The sequence below is a fragment of the Falco cherrug genome, chromosome 7 (genome assembly GCF_023634085.1).
Source record: "Falco cherrug isolate bFalChe1 chromosome 7, bFalChe1.pri, whole genome shotgun sequence".
Taxonomy (NCBI): domain Eukaryota; kingdom Metazoa; phylum Chordata; class Aves; order Falconiformes; family Falconidae; genus Falco; species Falco cherrug.
The window spans coordinates 16,465,380-16,481,144 of NC_073703.1; the positions used below are offsets into that span (position 1 = coordinate 16,465,380).

General features: G+C 45.5%; 1 protein-coding gene across 1 annotated transcript in view; it reads left to right on the top strand.

The window, feature by feature from the left end:
* Positions 1-13,305, top strand: part of TNFAIP8L3 (TNF alpha induced protein 8 like 3) — a 48,560-nt gene extending 35,255 nt beyond the window's left edge. The window contains 1 exon segment of the mRNA XM_055715516.1: positions 10,254-13,305. Coding sequence (XP_055571491.1) covers positions 10,254-10,816 — 563 coding nt within the window. The 3' untranslated portion in view covers positions 10,817-13,305.
* Positions 13,306-15,765: the final 2,460 nt, after the last annotated feature.

Consider the following 15,765-nt stretch of genomic DNA (forward strand, 5'->3'; position numbering starts at 1 on the left):
TGTGGTGCTGGAGCTGCCAGTCCCCAGCCTCTGGACATGGCCGAGCTCAAGCTGGTGCAGCTGAGGAGCCTGCTGGGTCAGCAGCAGCTTGACACCTCCTGCAGCTGCAGCTTATTGCGGGGTTTTTTGGAAGTTTATTCACCTTGACCTCGTTTAGTAGAAATACTTTTCCCTTCCATTGTCTTGCAGTCTTATATTAAGCCACAGAGAAGTGCCATCTTGGAGTTTCACAGCATCTCCGGACCAGCTACCCTTGGCATCCCGACTGCTTGCTTTCTCACGGAATTTTGTACATCCCTAGAGCATAGATGTGGTTATTTTTCATGCCACTCTTAATATATTAGAGTAAAAAATAGAATTACTCTATGTAAAAGGCAAGGATGTTATATCTCTGGAGAAAGAGCAGTGTACTGCAACAACAAGCAACCTCAAAGCATAAAAATAAATCCTCAGAAATTTCTTACTGAGGGGATGAGAAATGGGGTGGAGATGAAATTGGTGAACCAGTACCTAGCAGCCTATTCCTTAGCTGCACTTTATCTATTCAAAGCACGTATATGGCACAGAGGCCTTTTTTAATATTTAAGGCTGATATTGCCAGGCCTTGCTTTACTAACAGCATATTACGGTGTTCCTGCTGGGAACAACTGGGTCCTGCATGCTAAAGAGACTTCTGTGGAAGGAACAGAAAGCATTTGAGCTACAGAAGCACAGGGAAACCTGCACCTCCTGCTAACCAGGAGCGATGGCTGCAGCGGCTGCCAAGCACCAAGCCCACGGAAGCACAAATGCCTCCGTAGCCGCCCTCTTCTCCTCACCAGGGGGAGGGTATGAAAGAATACGCAGAAAAGCTTATGCATTCTGATCCAGAATCCAAGTAATTAACAAAATGGGACTCAAATCCCCCCCGAGACGTGTTGCAAGTGTCACAGTGTCCAGATGTTCAAACGTCAGAAAAACGGCACAGTGCTCCCGGGCACCAAAGCCCCCGTCTACACCAGGGAAACAGCCAGAGGCTGGGCCAGGAGGTTGGCTTCTGGGCCGCTGCAAGTGAGTTCCAGCGCACAGATAAAGCAGGCGGTAAGCACCCAGTTGTACACTCCGTCCTGGCTCTGCGTTCTGCGTGCGTGGTTTTGCAGGGGGGGTTGTTTGTTTTAGAGAGGCAAGGGGAGAGACTGACTCGTTACTACACTCCCAGAGCAGGAAAGATTGTACGTACTGGGAACAGAAAGCCTCAGCAGCTTGAAGCAAGGTGATTCCAGCTGCTGGATTCCAGGATGCAGAGCTGTATCCCCCACGCTTAGATAACACAGGCTGGATTTTCTATTATTCGGTGCTTGCAATTTATTTTTTTTTTTCTCTTCAAGTTTTTGCTCAAACCAGAATTTACCAGTGTGGAAACTGACCCTAAAGTAACACTGCAAGCAAATTCTACAGATCATCTAGAAAGAGAAGTTGCTACAATAATTACATCTGGATAAAAAAAGGATAGCTGCAAGATCTTGAAACATTTCTCATGGCTTTTAAGAGTCTCAGTGGCAAATAATACTTTGACAAGAAAATACTTTCTTTTCTAGATAATTGTTACTTTTGTGTGGAAGAATGTGATAGTTGAGTCCTTTTAAAGAAGATGATGCGGTTTTACCTTAACAAGATAATTGGTTTATCATGCATTATATGCCTGATGCTCCCCCCGAGACTCTGTCCTATCTTAGCAATAAAAGTTCCTTAGCACATATCAAAGAACTTGTTACAGTCCTGTTGTGACAGTTACATGGCTGGACATTAATCATAATTTTCCTATAGCAGTAATAATATTCATGTAATTAGATACTTTTGCTACAGAATCATCATGATACCTTATTTTTAAATGCAATGTCTTTAGAAGGAAGGTGTAAGAAATGTGGTGAGAACAATTTTGGAGAAAACAAAGGAGATTAGACACAAAATGCTTCAGACAGTGAAGTTAAACTCTTTGATAGATACTGCCCAGGATTTTTAAAGTAGCATATATTGGGACAGGGGTGGGAATCACTGACAGTTCGAAGGCCAAAAAATCTTAACCAATTCAAGATGACCCTTACTGCTTTGGTGGCTGTCTGCTGGGGTTTGTGAGCTATCCATGCTTACCTAAGATCCTGCTGTAGTGTTCTGGATATGTCAGCATGCCCTCGCCACTCTAAAAGACTTTTTTTGATCAAGCTAGCATTTAAAGAAAAAACCACTAATATAATCATAAATATCTGTCTCAGAATACAGGAACAGGATCAATGGGTCATTGCAACAGGTAGTAACCTCCTCCTGCATTCCCGTTTTCTAAAGATCAGCCCGGTCAATGCCTCGGTTTGTTATGGCTCAATCTATTGGAAATACCTCCCTCGTCCAGCCTTTGCTGCCGGCGTGCAAGTGTTTTGCCTTGCAGCATCAGGCAGTTACAACAGCATTTTCTGGGGTAGGAGTGTTCAGTCTTTTCAATGTATTTTGCACTTGCTGTCAACATAATGAGCTGTCATTGAAAGACTTCAAACCTGTTTACAAAATTCAGCGGTCAGTGTATCAAGACCTCTTGTAGTTGTATAGTTAAGCTTAAAAAAACCCAAACACACGGTATTTTACTATCACTCCTGGCAGACAGACTTAATCATTCCTGTAACACCTTTCAGATAAGAACGAAGCCTTGTTCGTACTCCGTGTGTGTACCTTGGGGTGCCGTGGAGCAAGCTCAGCATTGTTTACACTCGCCACCAATTGCCAAAAGTTAGCCAGATGTGTTTGCTGCCTTGGCAGAGCTTCCCTGCATGCTGCAAAACAGGAGGTGCAGGGTTTGAACCGAACACTTGAAAGTCGCTCTTGACAGATACCATTCCCTGTGCTGCAGCCTGATCGAGCTTTTGGTTCTGGTACAGGTTACAAGGTTAAAAAAAAATTAAGAGCTTTAGTAGCCCCTTTCAGAGAGGTGATTTGGCTGCTTGCAGGTGCCAGGCTCGTACTTGGCAGGCTGGACGCGAGGGCTGGGTCACTGGCGAAGCAGTTGGTGCCTGGTAGTGCCGTGGGGTCTGTGGGCAGGGACACAGCGCGTGGAGATGATCCTCACTGAGCCTTTTTGCCAGGGAGCGGTTTCCTCTCTCACAGCTGGATGCCAGCTTTCAGGATACGACCGAGCGTAACGTCCCCTTTGTAACATCAGGCAGCAGCCATACAGCATCGCGGCACCGTGTCAGCTGTGCCGTATCATCACGGCAGCTCTTAGGAAGGTTTCCACGCCGTGGGCCAGTTTCAGCCACAGGACAGGGCTGTTGCCCAGACACCACTTGCCAGCTACCACTTTTAGACACAGGAGAAGAACACAGCGGTACAGGTCGATTCCCAGCCAGCTGCTGGGGGTAGCAGGAGGAAAGCTTAGCCAGCCCCTCTCTTGGCAGCCCTAGCAGAGCTGATGGAAACTGCAGCTGAGCATCTCTCCCCATGGATATTATCTCTGGAGGCATTACCCAGACCAGGACAACAGCGTAACCACTCATTCTGCGTTGCTCCTCATCTCCTTACAGAAGGGGCTCCCCCAGCCTACCACCACCTCTGGCAGGTATCGAAAAGCACACTCCACTATGTAGCAATGATATATTATTAGCAAAGTAAATGCTAATGCAAGCCAGCTGCTGAATTAAGACTATCATTAGGAACCTCCAGTCGCTAGATTCCCAGACAGTGCTTTTTTTGCAGCATGATTGCTGCTCACATAAAGCACTGAAAGGAAAAACGGTCTTAAAAAAGACTCTTTTTTCCATTCAGTCATGTTCCCTCTGTACAGGGCTTTTGCTGCTATTTCCAGCATGCCCACGTTTTGCCTTCAGACGTTCGGATACCGGTACGTTCTCTCAGGACCATACAATTATCAGTCTGTAATCTCCTGTTCCACCGCGGAAATGAGCAAGCCTTTTATGTTCATGGTAACAATTTAGAAGTGTTAAAAGTTTGAGCACCGGGCCCCTGGTGCTTACACGTGTTTAAATTGGCCCTCCCTGAAAGCTGATATATTCCATCTGGTCTATTGGCTTTCTTGGCTTAAAGTTACTGGAAACACTGAATGTCTCTTCTGCAGTGATCCTGTAGCTGTCCAAGAGCAATAGGCACACTTACAGCTAGCTCCCTGGCCGCTCAGTACCAAAGTACTGTGGGAGGGACACTTTTTTCCCCGGGCTGCTTTGAGAGCTATCTTGAAATCCTGAGTTCTGCAGTTCACTATTCTAATCAATCTTCTAGCCTTCTAGATATTTGTGAGCTTCTATCTATAAGATAGATATATCTATCTAGATATTGTGATCTTCTATCTATAAGGATACTTAAAAGGATAAATAAACCACACAAGTTTGCAACTCGTTGCCTCCGAACATTGTGCCTGAATGCTGCAGATTAAGCAACTAGATTTTTTGGGTTGTTTCTCTACGTGCTCCTTTCCAAATCTGCACTAGCTTTTTCTTGTCCTTGTAGATTTACATGACAGCCTAATAAAATTCCCTGCTCTTATTTTCCTCAAAGAAAATTATTTATTTATTTAATGCTTTCTTAACTATGTAAAGAAAAAGCCACATTACAGGTAACTCCAGATTATAATGAAACAAGCTGCCAGCCCAGTAAATTACCAACACCAGCAGCAACGCTGGATGAACAGTTCAGGTATCTGCTGCTCATTTAACTCTCTGCAAGAGTTAAATCTTTAGGATACAGGTGCCTCATTCCTCCTGGCTGGCACTCCCAGGCTCTCCATGCTCAGGGACAGGTATGTTACTAGGTTAAAATACACAGATGCATTCAAACCGGGTCACGCAAATCATTAAACCAGCGCATTCCTTCAACAATTTTCACAACTCGACCATCTCGTACTGTAGCAGACTGAGAGTGTGCCTGTCCTTGGCTTAGTCCGTCTCCCACAAGCCTGAGCAACTGCTAGCAGCTGGAGGGATGCCCACACTTCCAGCAGCGTCGCTGACTCCTCAAAGCCTCTCTTTTGCTGCAGAGGCTGCACTACATTTGAAAATTGAGGATTCAGGGGTATTAAAAATATTTCGGCCTCTTCATCATCTTTATTTTCCTGTGTATTTTGCTGGTTGTTAAGATTCAGCCCTCTGCTTGCTCACAGTACAGCTGGAGCAGAGATACAGGGACCTTTCCCGATTCCCACCACCTCCCACTCCCGCCAGGCTGCAGGAGCCCACCACAGTCCTGCAGCCGCTTCTTATTTTTATCTCAGTCCTTTAGATTCACCACAGCTCACCTCACCTCTCCAGAGTGCTCTCAAGCTAACTCGGTGCCCCCCCCCACATACACCACTTGGCAGCGGCTTGAAAACACAGCCCACCACCAGCTGCTGGGAGCCGGGGTTACGCTCACGGCGGCAGTGGGAGGTAAGCACACAGCTCCAAGCGTGATTCACTTCAGACCTGGTGAAGTCAACGGGTTGGGGTAATTAACTAGTACAAGCTGCAGCAGGCACTACAGTAACGACTCCCAGTGTCAGACAGAACCCCACAGGTGCAACGTAAACCAAAGAAACGGCTTTGTATCCTTTCTCTTACAACAAGCCTGCTAATAAAATTAAAAATACACTGAGCAGACTCCACAGCAGCTTTTCAGGTGAACTCCTACTCTCTCCATTTTCACCTGTGGAGCAGCACTCCCTCCAGAGCTCACTTCAACGCGTCTGCTAGCCATTTGCCAGGGGAGAAAATATCCTGGCTGCAAAACTTTATTAAGGCTTTGACTAAGATGTGGCTAACCGGGAGGGAAATGGATTCATGTGTTCAGGGGGGTTGTTTCCATGTCCATGTAATTGCTTTCAGAAAATGTGGACCGTGCTCTCTCGTGGGCATATTCTGGTTCACTGGTTCTGCCATGCGTTTTGTCCAGAGGGGCTGAATGGGTATTTACATGAAAATAGTATTGCTGAGCATTTAGTTCCAACCATTTTGCACTTGGTACAGCCATCTGGAATCAAAATGTTTCGAGAATATTACAGATGCTCTTGCATTTTGGTCTGAAAAACTCTTAGAACTCTAACATCCACTCTCTAGAGTTGCCAAACTTTTTCCACATTTCTGTTATTAAGCAACTCTGTTATTAAGCAATCCTGTTATTAAGTTTAGTGGATGTGAGACATCTTTGTTATGTTCAGCAGGGTGTGCCAAAGCTGGGCCATCACTGGTGGGGAGTGGTGTAGCACGCTGACCGCGGGACCGGCCGGGCACGGGGAGCCTCTCCTGCAGCTGGGCGGGCGGCGTTCCCTCTTCGGGTACCACAGCTGTGCAAACACAGGTCTGAAGAGCTGCACTTTTCGAAGGATGGAAGATTGCTGTGGCAGCATTCCCATCACAAGGGGCTTTTTTAATAGCTTTTATCATGCACAGCTCTCCAGATGACGGAGAGCAGACCTGAAGGCAGAACTGGTCCTTCCTTTCGTAAAAACTAAGATGTCAGACTTTCTATAATGGAAGCTAATCATGACCCAGCAAAGCAGTGTGCTCGGAGGTTGGTTTTTCATTTTTAGCTTTGGTGTAATGTTCCTGAAAGCTAATAGCATCGAGAATGTTGTTGCCGATTTGTTTTGCTGTATGAAAGAAAGCAGAAAATAGAATTGCTGTATGTAGGAGGCAAAGATGGATTTTGTGTAATGAGCAATATGCTGCAGGAAGAAAAGACTGCCACAGTAAACCTGCAGTCCCCATGAACGCCTGAATGTAATCATGTGGCTAACCACTTGTGATCTTTGAAAGGCAAGGCAGCACCTTGGTGTCTGAGCACGATGTGGTTTTGGAGGCAGGAATTCAAACAATCAATCCAAACAGCCCTCCTTGCTCCCTCCAGCACACACTGCTGCAAAACTGCGCACACCCTGAATTTAAGCGCAGCTGAGCACAGTCCTTTGCAAACAGCCCCCATGCCGTTGTCGAGGCTGCACAAACGGGCTGATGACTGTTGTCTGCCACCTCCTCATCGCACGCACGTTGTCTGACCCCACCAGCAGGCGCTTGGGCAGCTGGAGACCACGGGCTGAGGCTCTGCGGCGTGCCAGTCCCAGCGTCCCAGTTGGCAGCTTGCTAGTGCAGCTGGGATGCACCAGTTGTCCTCCTCCCCGAGCTTCTCAGCAGTTCCCTGACACAGTGGAGGGACCGTTGGCAGCAGCTCCAGCTTCTGCATTTACCAGAGCGCCACAGCATGCTACAGATGCACAAGCTTGTCCGGCGTCCCCACCAAGCACTGTCCTTCTCCACCGCGGGACCTTGACTGCTTGGTACAGTTGGCGGGGAGAAAGCGCGTGGCAGTGATGGTGGTGGAACCAATTACCAGGTGTTACAGATTTGACAATACACAGAACGGCACAAATCATGGTGAGAGGCAGAGGAAGGGAGCGTGCACCAACTGTTGGGATCTGCCTGGTCCCGGAGAGCTCTGAGCCCTCGTGGCTGGCAGGGCTTAGGGGCCAGAGATGCCACGGTGGGACAGGCTGGAGGGAGCAGCACGGAGTGGCGAAGGGGCCACAGCAGGGCCAGGAGGCAGCTGGAGCAGAGCGCAGGAGATAGAGAGGAGGGGGAGGATATAGCACTGGGAACTGGGAAAGGAAACGATGCAAGAGAGGGGAACACAGCTTCTCGAGAGACGTTATCAGCCCCAATGTAATAACAGGTTTCTTTAGTTCGGTTTTAGAAATATGAGAAAGAGCTCAGTCTCCTGCTGTTAAACAGCAGATCCCACCCTCGGGACTTGGCATGGAAAAATACACTCCAGCCTGAACATTCAGTTAAACTCGGCCCAATGCTGTCTGGCTGCGCTGCCCGTTTCATAGCTCGCACCTTCCACTGGGAGCTGGTTATTGTCATTTGAGGCACCAAACCCAGGGATGTCACAGGGGAAGAAACCCACCTGTGAACATCACACACTGTTCGCTTGTGTGGATGACGGCCAGGACTTCGAATACAGGAACAGACCTTGGAACAACTTTTTTTGTGCCAAACTTCACTTCTAATAAGTTTATTAGAAGCTTTTATGTGCTAATTTAGCATCGAATTTTGTCCCTCAGAAATCACACAGACAGAGGGCAACGGCATGCATGAGAACATGCTGGTGGTAGTTGTGCCAGTCCTGGCTCCCGCACAGACGCACTAGTGTACCAAAGATGCAGGGCGTGCGGTGGGGGACACAGGACTTTGCAAGCCACCTCCTGTGTGCCGCAACCGCTGGTTTTGCTGCGAGCCACAGAATTGCAACAGCTCTGCAAAGTTCTCCCTGCAGCGGGGCTGAGCACGGTGGGAGCCCACTGGGCCCTCAGCTGGTGAAAACGGCACAGAAGCTGAGATGCCATAAATATTAGTAAAATTAATATTCTAAAGATTTACTGCAATTACTTTCAGGTTTTGATCAAAACAGATACTGAACAACTGCATCCACTTGATTAATAGCACACACTTACTACAGAAAGAGATGCTAATATTAATCTTCCATTTTACTGTGTCAAATGCACATAATTAGTCATCACAGATACTATTTATATACCTACGTACTGCTAAGTGAAAGAATGCTTTCATCCTGGTTTTATCATTTCTAGATTAAATCATAGTTTCTCTATTTCCTCTAGTCAGCAGCTCAGCCCCACAGTTTTCTCTCCAAATGACAGGCAATTCTTTTAAGCACATTGAATTTTATTTTTTTTCCAGGTGGTGGTTCAGTTGAAATTAAATGTTACTCTTTCACACTGCTCAGTAGTACGGCTGTAGCGCACAAAGAAAGATGACAACTTTAATATTCTAGCGAACTTGAAAAACAGAATTTGAACAGATGAGTTTAAATTCAGAGTGTTACCTGCCTGAAGTGAGCGCTGGCACCCAGCACCCCTTTTTCCTGGGGTGAGGCTGTAGGGAGCGCGGGAAAGGCAAGGCTGCGGGTCAGCCCGCACCGCGGACGCCGGCTGCGCAGGGGGGTGATGGCTTCGTGTGCCGAGGGCCCCCAGACCCAACCAGCCTAGGACCCACTCGGGCTCCAGCATCAGATCAGCGCTGGAAGCTTTGATTTCTATTGTTATTTTTAATCTCCTGGTGGTTTGATTTCCCAGCAGCTGGTGGAGGACGTGGCTACCTCCACCCCCCCGGTACCAGCCAAGGCTCTGGTCTCCTCATGAGCAGTGAGGTCCCCAGCTGGCAGGGCACGATGGGCATCTCCTCTGCTGAGCACGTACCAGAGAGGCCACTCTGCTGGCGTTCGGCACTCGCCTCACCGGCTGTAAGCCCAAGTACACCCATGCTCAGCCCCGTTTCTCTACACGCTGAGACACCCTTTCATCCAAGAGAGACTTCGCTCCCCTGGCATTACACTGGATGATTATTCCATACGAAATCTTTTCCTTTACTTTGTCTATATAGGGTCACCTAAAAACCAACATTAACGTGAAAAACAGAGGAAGGCCAAATTCATCTCGACCAATAATTATAGAAGCTCATAGGATAAAGTCCAGCAGGAGTGGCCACACGCTCAGGTGCTTTGCTGACTGAAACTTGCACAGATAGGTAAAAGATAAAAAATCCAAGATATTATTTGATAAACGTAGAGAAAATAGCTCAGGTATTTTCATCTGGCAGGAACCGCATGCACTTGAAGCACCAGCATTTGACAAAAATCACATTCTATAGTTTTGCAAATTGGTAACAAATGGGAAAGGCATCGTTACTAGAGATTAAAGCAAAATAAATCCACATTTAGGAATCTGCTTTATTAGCCCTTATTGGAGATGCTGCTCAGTGTAACAGTGGAACAACAGTGCCTCCCCATGACCAAAAGTACAACTCTTTCAGGTTATGTATTAAATTATTTGTCAGTATCTCATTTTGCTGGTCTCTGATTGCATATTTCAACCGCAACATCTCAACAGATCTCTCTGCCAAGAAAACTTTAATACTGAACTTCAAAATTAAAGAACCAGAAGAGATATCCCCTGTCAGAATACTCTTTTTTGTATTTGTAAGCAAATTTATAAGCAAAAAAACCCTTGGTGACAGCAAGACCTGAAACATGGATGTCTGAGACCCCAAGGATACCTAGAAATAGTGTTGGAAGTGTTGCTGTTACTGCAATCGTGACTATACGTAACGATGCGTGATGCACAGAATGTCTCAGTTAAGCACAGAGGTACTACTTTTCTTAACTAATTGTGAAAATTATTCACCAAATAAAGTTAACATTTTCCCTTTTTCTCTGCTGTTCCAAAACAGGTCCCGATTGTTTCAGTTCCAAGAATCTTGCACTGCAAGCCCAGAAAAAGATCCTGAGTAAAATGGCAACCAAAACCATGGCTAACATGCTAATTGATGATACAAGCAGTGAAATCTTCGACGAGCTGTACAAAGTAACAAAGGAACACACAAGAAACAAAAAAGAAGCCCATAAAATTATGAAAGACCTGATTAAAGTGGCAATAAAGATCGGGATCCTCTATCGAAATAACCAGTTCAACCAAGACGAGCTAGAAATCGTAGACAAGTTCAGGAAGAAGCTGAACCAAACTGCCATGACGATTGTCAGTTTCTATGAGGTAGAATACACTTTTGACAGAAATGTTCTTGCAGAACTTCTGAATGAATGTAAAGACCTTGTGCACGAACTAGTAGATCGACACCTGACACCGAGATCCCACGGGCGCATCAACCACGTCTTCAATCACTTTGCAGATGTGGAATTTCTAACTGCCCTGTACAGTCTTGATGGGGATTGTCGGCCGTACCTCAAAAAGATCTGTGACGGCATCAACAAACTGCTGGATGAGAAGGTCCTTTGAAACTACACTCAGAAACAAGAAACCAACCAAAAACTTCTCTCTAGAACTGGCCACCCTTCATGAGCCATGGTGAGCAAGCGAGCGTCCTTCCCACCAGTCTCTTACTACAGTCTCAAGCAGGGGCCAGGATGTGCTCACCAGGCTCATGATGAAATGGAAAACTTAAATCAGAAAGCTATCAATTTTCACGTTTTGTTCAGATAATTCAGTCTTTTCCAAGGAGCAGAGTGAACAAGGCTGATGGTATCTATCGTTCAGAAACAGACTGCTGTACACCATGATCTTACTAGCTTTGTGTTCAAGGCTGAACATCTGAAAAGAAAGCAAACGCGTGGCTATGTAAAAATAGACAGGTGAAGGCAAAAGAGCAATGCATGGAATTTACCCCCAGGCCCTCGGTGCGTATGTTTTTATTATTTCTATGCTAACTGAAAAAGCTTAGACAGAAAGCAGGGCTCTGATGGATTAAGCTCACTCCTTTCAAAAGGATCAGGAATCACTGTGAGAAGGCATCTCTGATTTTACATGGTATTTAAGTCTAACAGAGGAATAACAAGTAATACAAACCTAGTAGAAGTGGGAGAAAATGTAAAGGACTGCTCTATGAAGCAATATTTTCACTAGAGAGTTTTGTTTCATACCTGCTGTAACAGAGAGGAGGTTTCATTTTAATTTGGAAAAGCAGCTCAGCGGTTCAAGCTCAAAGGTAACCAGAAAACTAGACAAAGTAGTGCATCAGCTTCCCCACTCGCAGGGTTTGTGTATTTGGCAACATCAGACAAATCTAGGCTGAAGGCTGTGCTGCTCTTCGTGCCCTTACTGTTTTGCCTGACGGAACAAAACACTTGGTGAAGGTTTTGACATTACAGTTGTGAAGAGGAGCACGACTAAGATAGCAAGGGAGCGAGAAAGCAACACTTACATCCCCTATCCTCAAAATACTCAGCCTAGATAAAACTCTCCGTTTAACACATCCCTGTCGTTAATTCGTGCCTAGAGGTGTGATAAAAAAGGAACCCCATCCACAACGCTTGTAGTGCCATCCAAGTGAGCTATATCCACAGTAGCCTTAAGAGAAGAACAGTCTTAGTGACTCTGGGGAGCTTCACGAATGATTTTTTGTTCAGAATGTTTTCAGTGACTTAGTTTTTCTTTTTTTAAACCAAATATACCCATGTCTTAAAACTAAAAACATTTTGCAAAGGAATACTGGTTCCTGTACAGCTTTGTTAGGAGTAAGGGAGAAGGGGAGCAGAGCAGTTACACCAGCTTGCCACTTGCAGGATCTTGCAGCTGGGTAGGTGTTGACTGGCCCCTGAGCGAAGGAAGCACGTTTGGAAGTCTCTCCTCTCCTTGTCCTCTACATCTTATCCTCCAGGCTCACCTCTCTCCACTGACACTTTAGTGTCACGTACCGTTTCCTTTTAGCCGACACAGAGAGCACACAATCCCATTATCTGGAGGTAACACCCTCCATATCACATATATTATAATGCAGAAAAGCACGCACTTGAAAATTGACAGAAGGAAATATATTTGAAAGCCATTCCTCCCCAAGGAAAATCTCCAGTGTTGACCACTCATTACTTTAGGTTTAAAAAAAAAAAAAAAAAGTACATTTCTCATTTAAATGCTTAAACACTATGGTGGCAGAGAAAACTCTTCACAATTTTATTATTCTTTGCTCTTTCCTCACCCCAGAATAACTATAGTTTGACTGTCACACCTTTCTGCATACACATACTCAGATGAGAGGGTTGTGCTGGATGCATTTGTATCTGCTCGGAGGAGAACCCATTTTGCAACACAGTAAAAAAGGCAGCACATTAGCAGAGCGGTTTATAACAAAGTAAATGTCCCCCATGTATTTCCCTTAACCATAAAAAGACTATTTAGTAGCAACGAAGGTGGACAATTCCTTTGCAACACAGCACAGTAACGAAATACCAGCGCTCGGGGTTGCAAGTTCAGCCATTCGCAGAGCCATATTTACATGCACCAGTAGCTGCATTTTTTCCAAGCACGTACTTGTCAGTTGATGCTTTTGAACAGTATTTATTGTATCCAACACTCCTGTCCCAGTGCACACATCAGATTCTGCGTGTTTGTTTCACTTGTGGCAAACAAATTCAAGTTCTTTTTCTAAAGCCAGAAAAAGGGAGATGTATTCAACACTCAAGATGTCCAAAGGAAAGGGATATCCTCTAGCTGCGACCTTCTTTTTGTGTGTTGCAAGTATCAATATTCAGATTCTGGTATTTTAGACACACCAGCTTGAACATCTGTTGTTTTATTTATAAATCTGAGTAGCCTTAAGGAAAGATGTTTTCAAGTATTTCTCATACTTGCATATCCTGTATATTCATTGTTTACTTTTGTACTTGTAGCTTGGTATGTAATAACATTGCTAAAATATGGGCAATGTTCAGGTCACCTTCAGTATATGATGTATTATCATATTTGTGGATTAAAAATGTGTGATTACTGCCCTTTGTGTCCTTTGGATGTATTTATCCAATGCAAACTGAAATTAAGCAGTAAGAGGAGGGGATTCATGTAATCTAAGTTTTGCCACCGCCAACTTGCTCTCTGATGACCGGATCTCACAGGTAGGAGGCAGGGAGATGGGGCAGTTTAAGGGTTCAAAAGAAAACGGGAAAGCCACGTTTCCATCCCATCACACACGCACAACACAAACGTGCCTCCGCAGCAAATGAAGTTTCTGTTTTTCCGCAAAGTTTTCAAGCACCTGAGCTAACAAAGCACAAAAAGGTTTGAGTGGGGAAGGACCTTACAGATCACCAAGCTCCAGCCCCGGGCAGGGACCCCTCCCACCAGCCCAGGTCGCTCCCAGCCCCGTCCAGCCTGGCCTTGGGCACTGCCAGGGATGGGGCACCCACAGCTGCGCTGGGCAGCCTGTTCCTGCCCTCACAGTGAAGAATTTCTTCCTAATACCTAATCTAAATCTCCCCTCTTTCAGCTGACAGCCATTCCCCCCTCTCCTATCACCACATGCCCTTGTAAAAAGTCCCCGATGCTGACTCTATGCGTTCAGTAGCGTGGTTCAGCCACCAGGCTGAGAAGGTCCCTCCACCACAAGCCAGGTGGAGGAAATGGCACAAGCTTCTTGCCTTCAGGTACCAGCCCGGGCCAGGGCCAGGGCCGATCACATACTAACATCCAGCTCTCTACCGAGCACCTTTGCAAGTTTTCCAGCAATGTATTTAAATCACATTTAGCTAAGCTGAGCTAAGTGAGACAGAAGACATCCCCAACAGATTTTTAATCCCTGCCCTAAACATGGAGATACTAGAACCTACCAGAACGTTTAACAGCAAGCATATATTCTCCTATCCTTAGTCCTGGAAAAGGCAAACCGTTTTGGCTGAAAGAGCTCGGGATTTGCAAACTCCTCACATGGCAATTATACTGGAAGCAATTAAAGATTGGCACAAAGAAAAAACTGCCAAGTACCTTAAAATAAAAGTTTAAAACAATCCGTGTAAGTGGTGTTTCAAGACATGCTGCTGATAAAACACTGCTGTCAGGTTAATTTTATGAATCATATCATGGCAGGACACAATATTCCTTGCTGCATCACTGCCAACTTTATTGCATGAAGTTAAAGAGAAAAATGTTAATGTTCAAGAAACTCTCAAGGGAGCGACCACTTCTGGCATCCTAATGAAACTGTACATGTGCCACAGAACAGTACATCGTGCTGAACATGTAAACTTACTCATCAGAGAAATGTTCTCACAGAAAGGAATATAAATAGCTGCCCCTGAAGAGAACCAAGAGTCAGTTGTGCTTTACCTCTTATCACAGCAACAGAAATGCAAAAAACAAGTTTTAACTGGATGACTCAAGCAGGTCTACTTCCATCTTTACATACCTCAACACCAGAAAAACACAATGCAGTCTTAACCACACAGAAATGCCGATGGAGCTTTTTATACTGGAAAACTACTCATGGGACTCGAGGAGAGAACTACCTTTCCCATATTTAGAAACCACCAGGCAATGTCATTTATGAGCTCCTTGCGAGTACAGGGTAACTCCAGACAGTGCCACCCAATTCACGGTTTTGTTCTCCGGGCTCCTCACAGGATGAGGAGGGGTTGGGAGCACCTAGCAGAAAGTAACACAACACAACAGGAGATTTCATCTACGTTTAGGAAAACATACTGCACCATAGTACCATGTCACGCTTCTGCCAATCTTCCTACCAATGTATTTGTTTCATTAAAAATACCTAAAAAATACTTGGGGTAAGGTGGGGGAGGACCTGACAACACAGTTGAAATATGGATCCAGTGCAATAACTTCTCTGTTGACTCCACAACGCCAGTTTGCCCACGGCACAGAGCAACAGAACAGTGCCAGCTCCTGGTACCCAGGGCTTTGGTCCCAAGCGCTGTTAACCTGCCAGCTCAGGAAGATCAGTATATATTCCCACTGGCCTCCAATGGCCTCTTGAAAGTAAACTTCTTCATGCTGATGAGATTATGTGCTGTCTTCTTCCTTCTAGCCTACTTCCAGGCACCTTATTTCCCCTTCCCTGAAAACAGGTTAATCCTTCAAGGTCTAGTATGTCACAGAGAAAAGTAAAACGAGAACACCACAGAAATGGAAGATACTCATAAAGGGGTTTCAGTATAGAACTAGATGAAAGAATATTCCTTTGTATAATTGAAATGTATAAAATGAAATACAGCTGCATAAGTGGAGACGGTGGATGATGGATGAAGATCAGAGGGATTCCCAGCACTGAATTGCTGATGTTCTCAGGGGCCTAAGCTCCCCACATCAGCCAGAAGTGCAGCGTAGCACGCACTTGTGCTACACACCGACAACCACGCTATATCAAACAGCCTCATGACTTAGTTCAGGGCTGCAGCCACCTTCAATTCAGCAGTTATGTCGAACTTCCCAACTACTTCTCAATA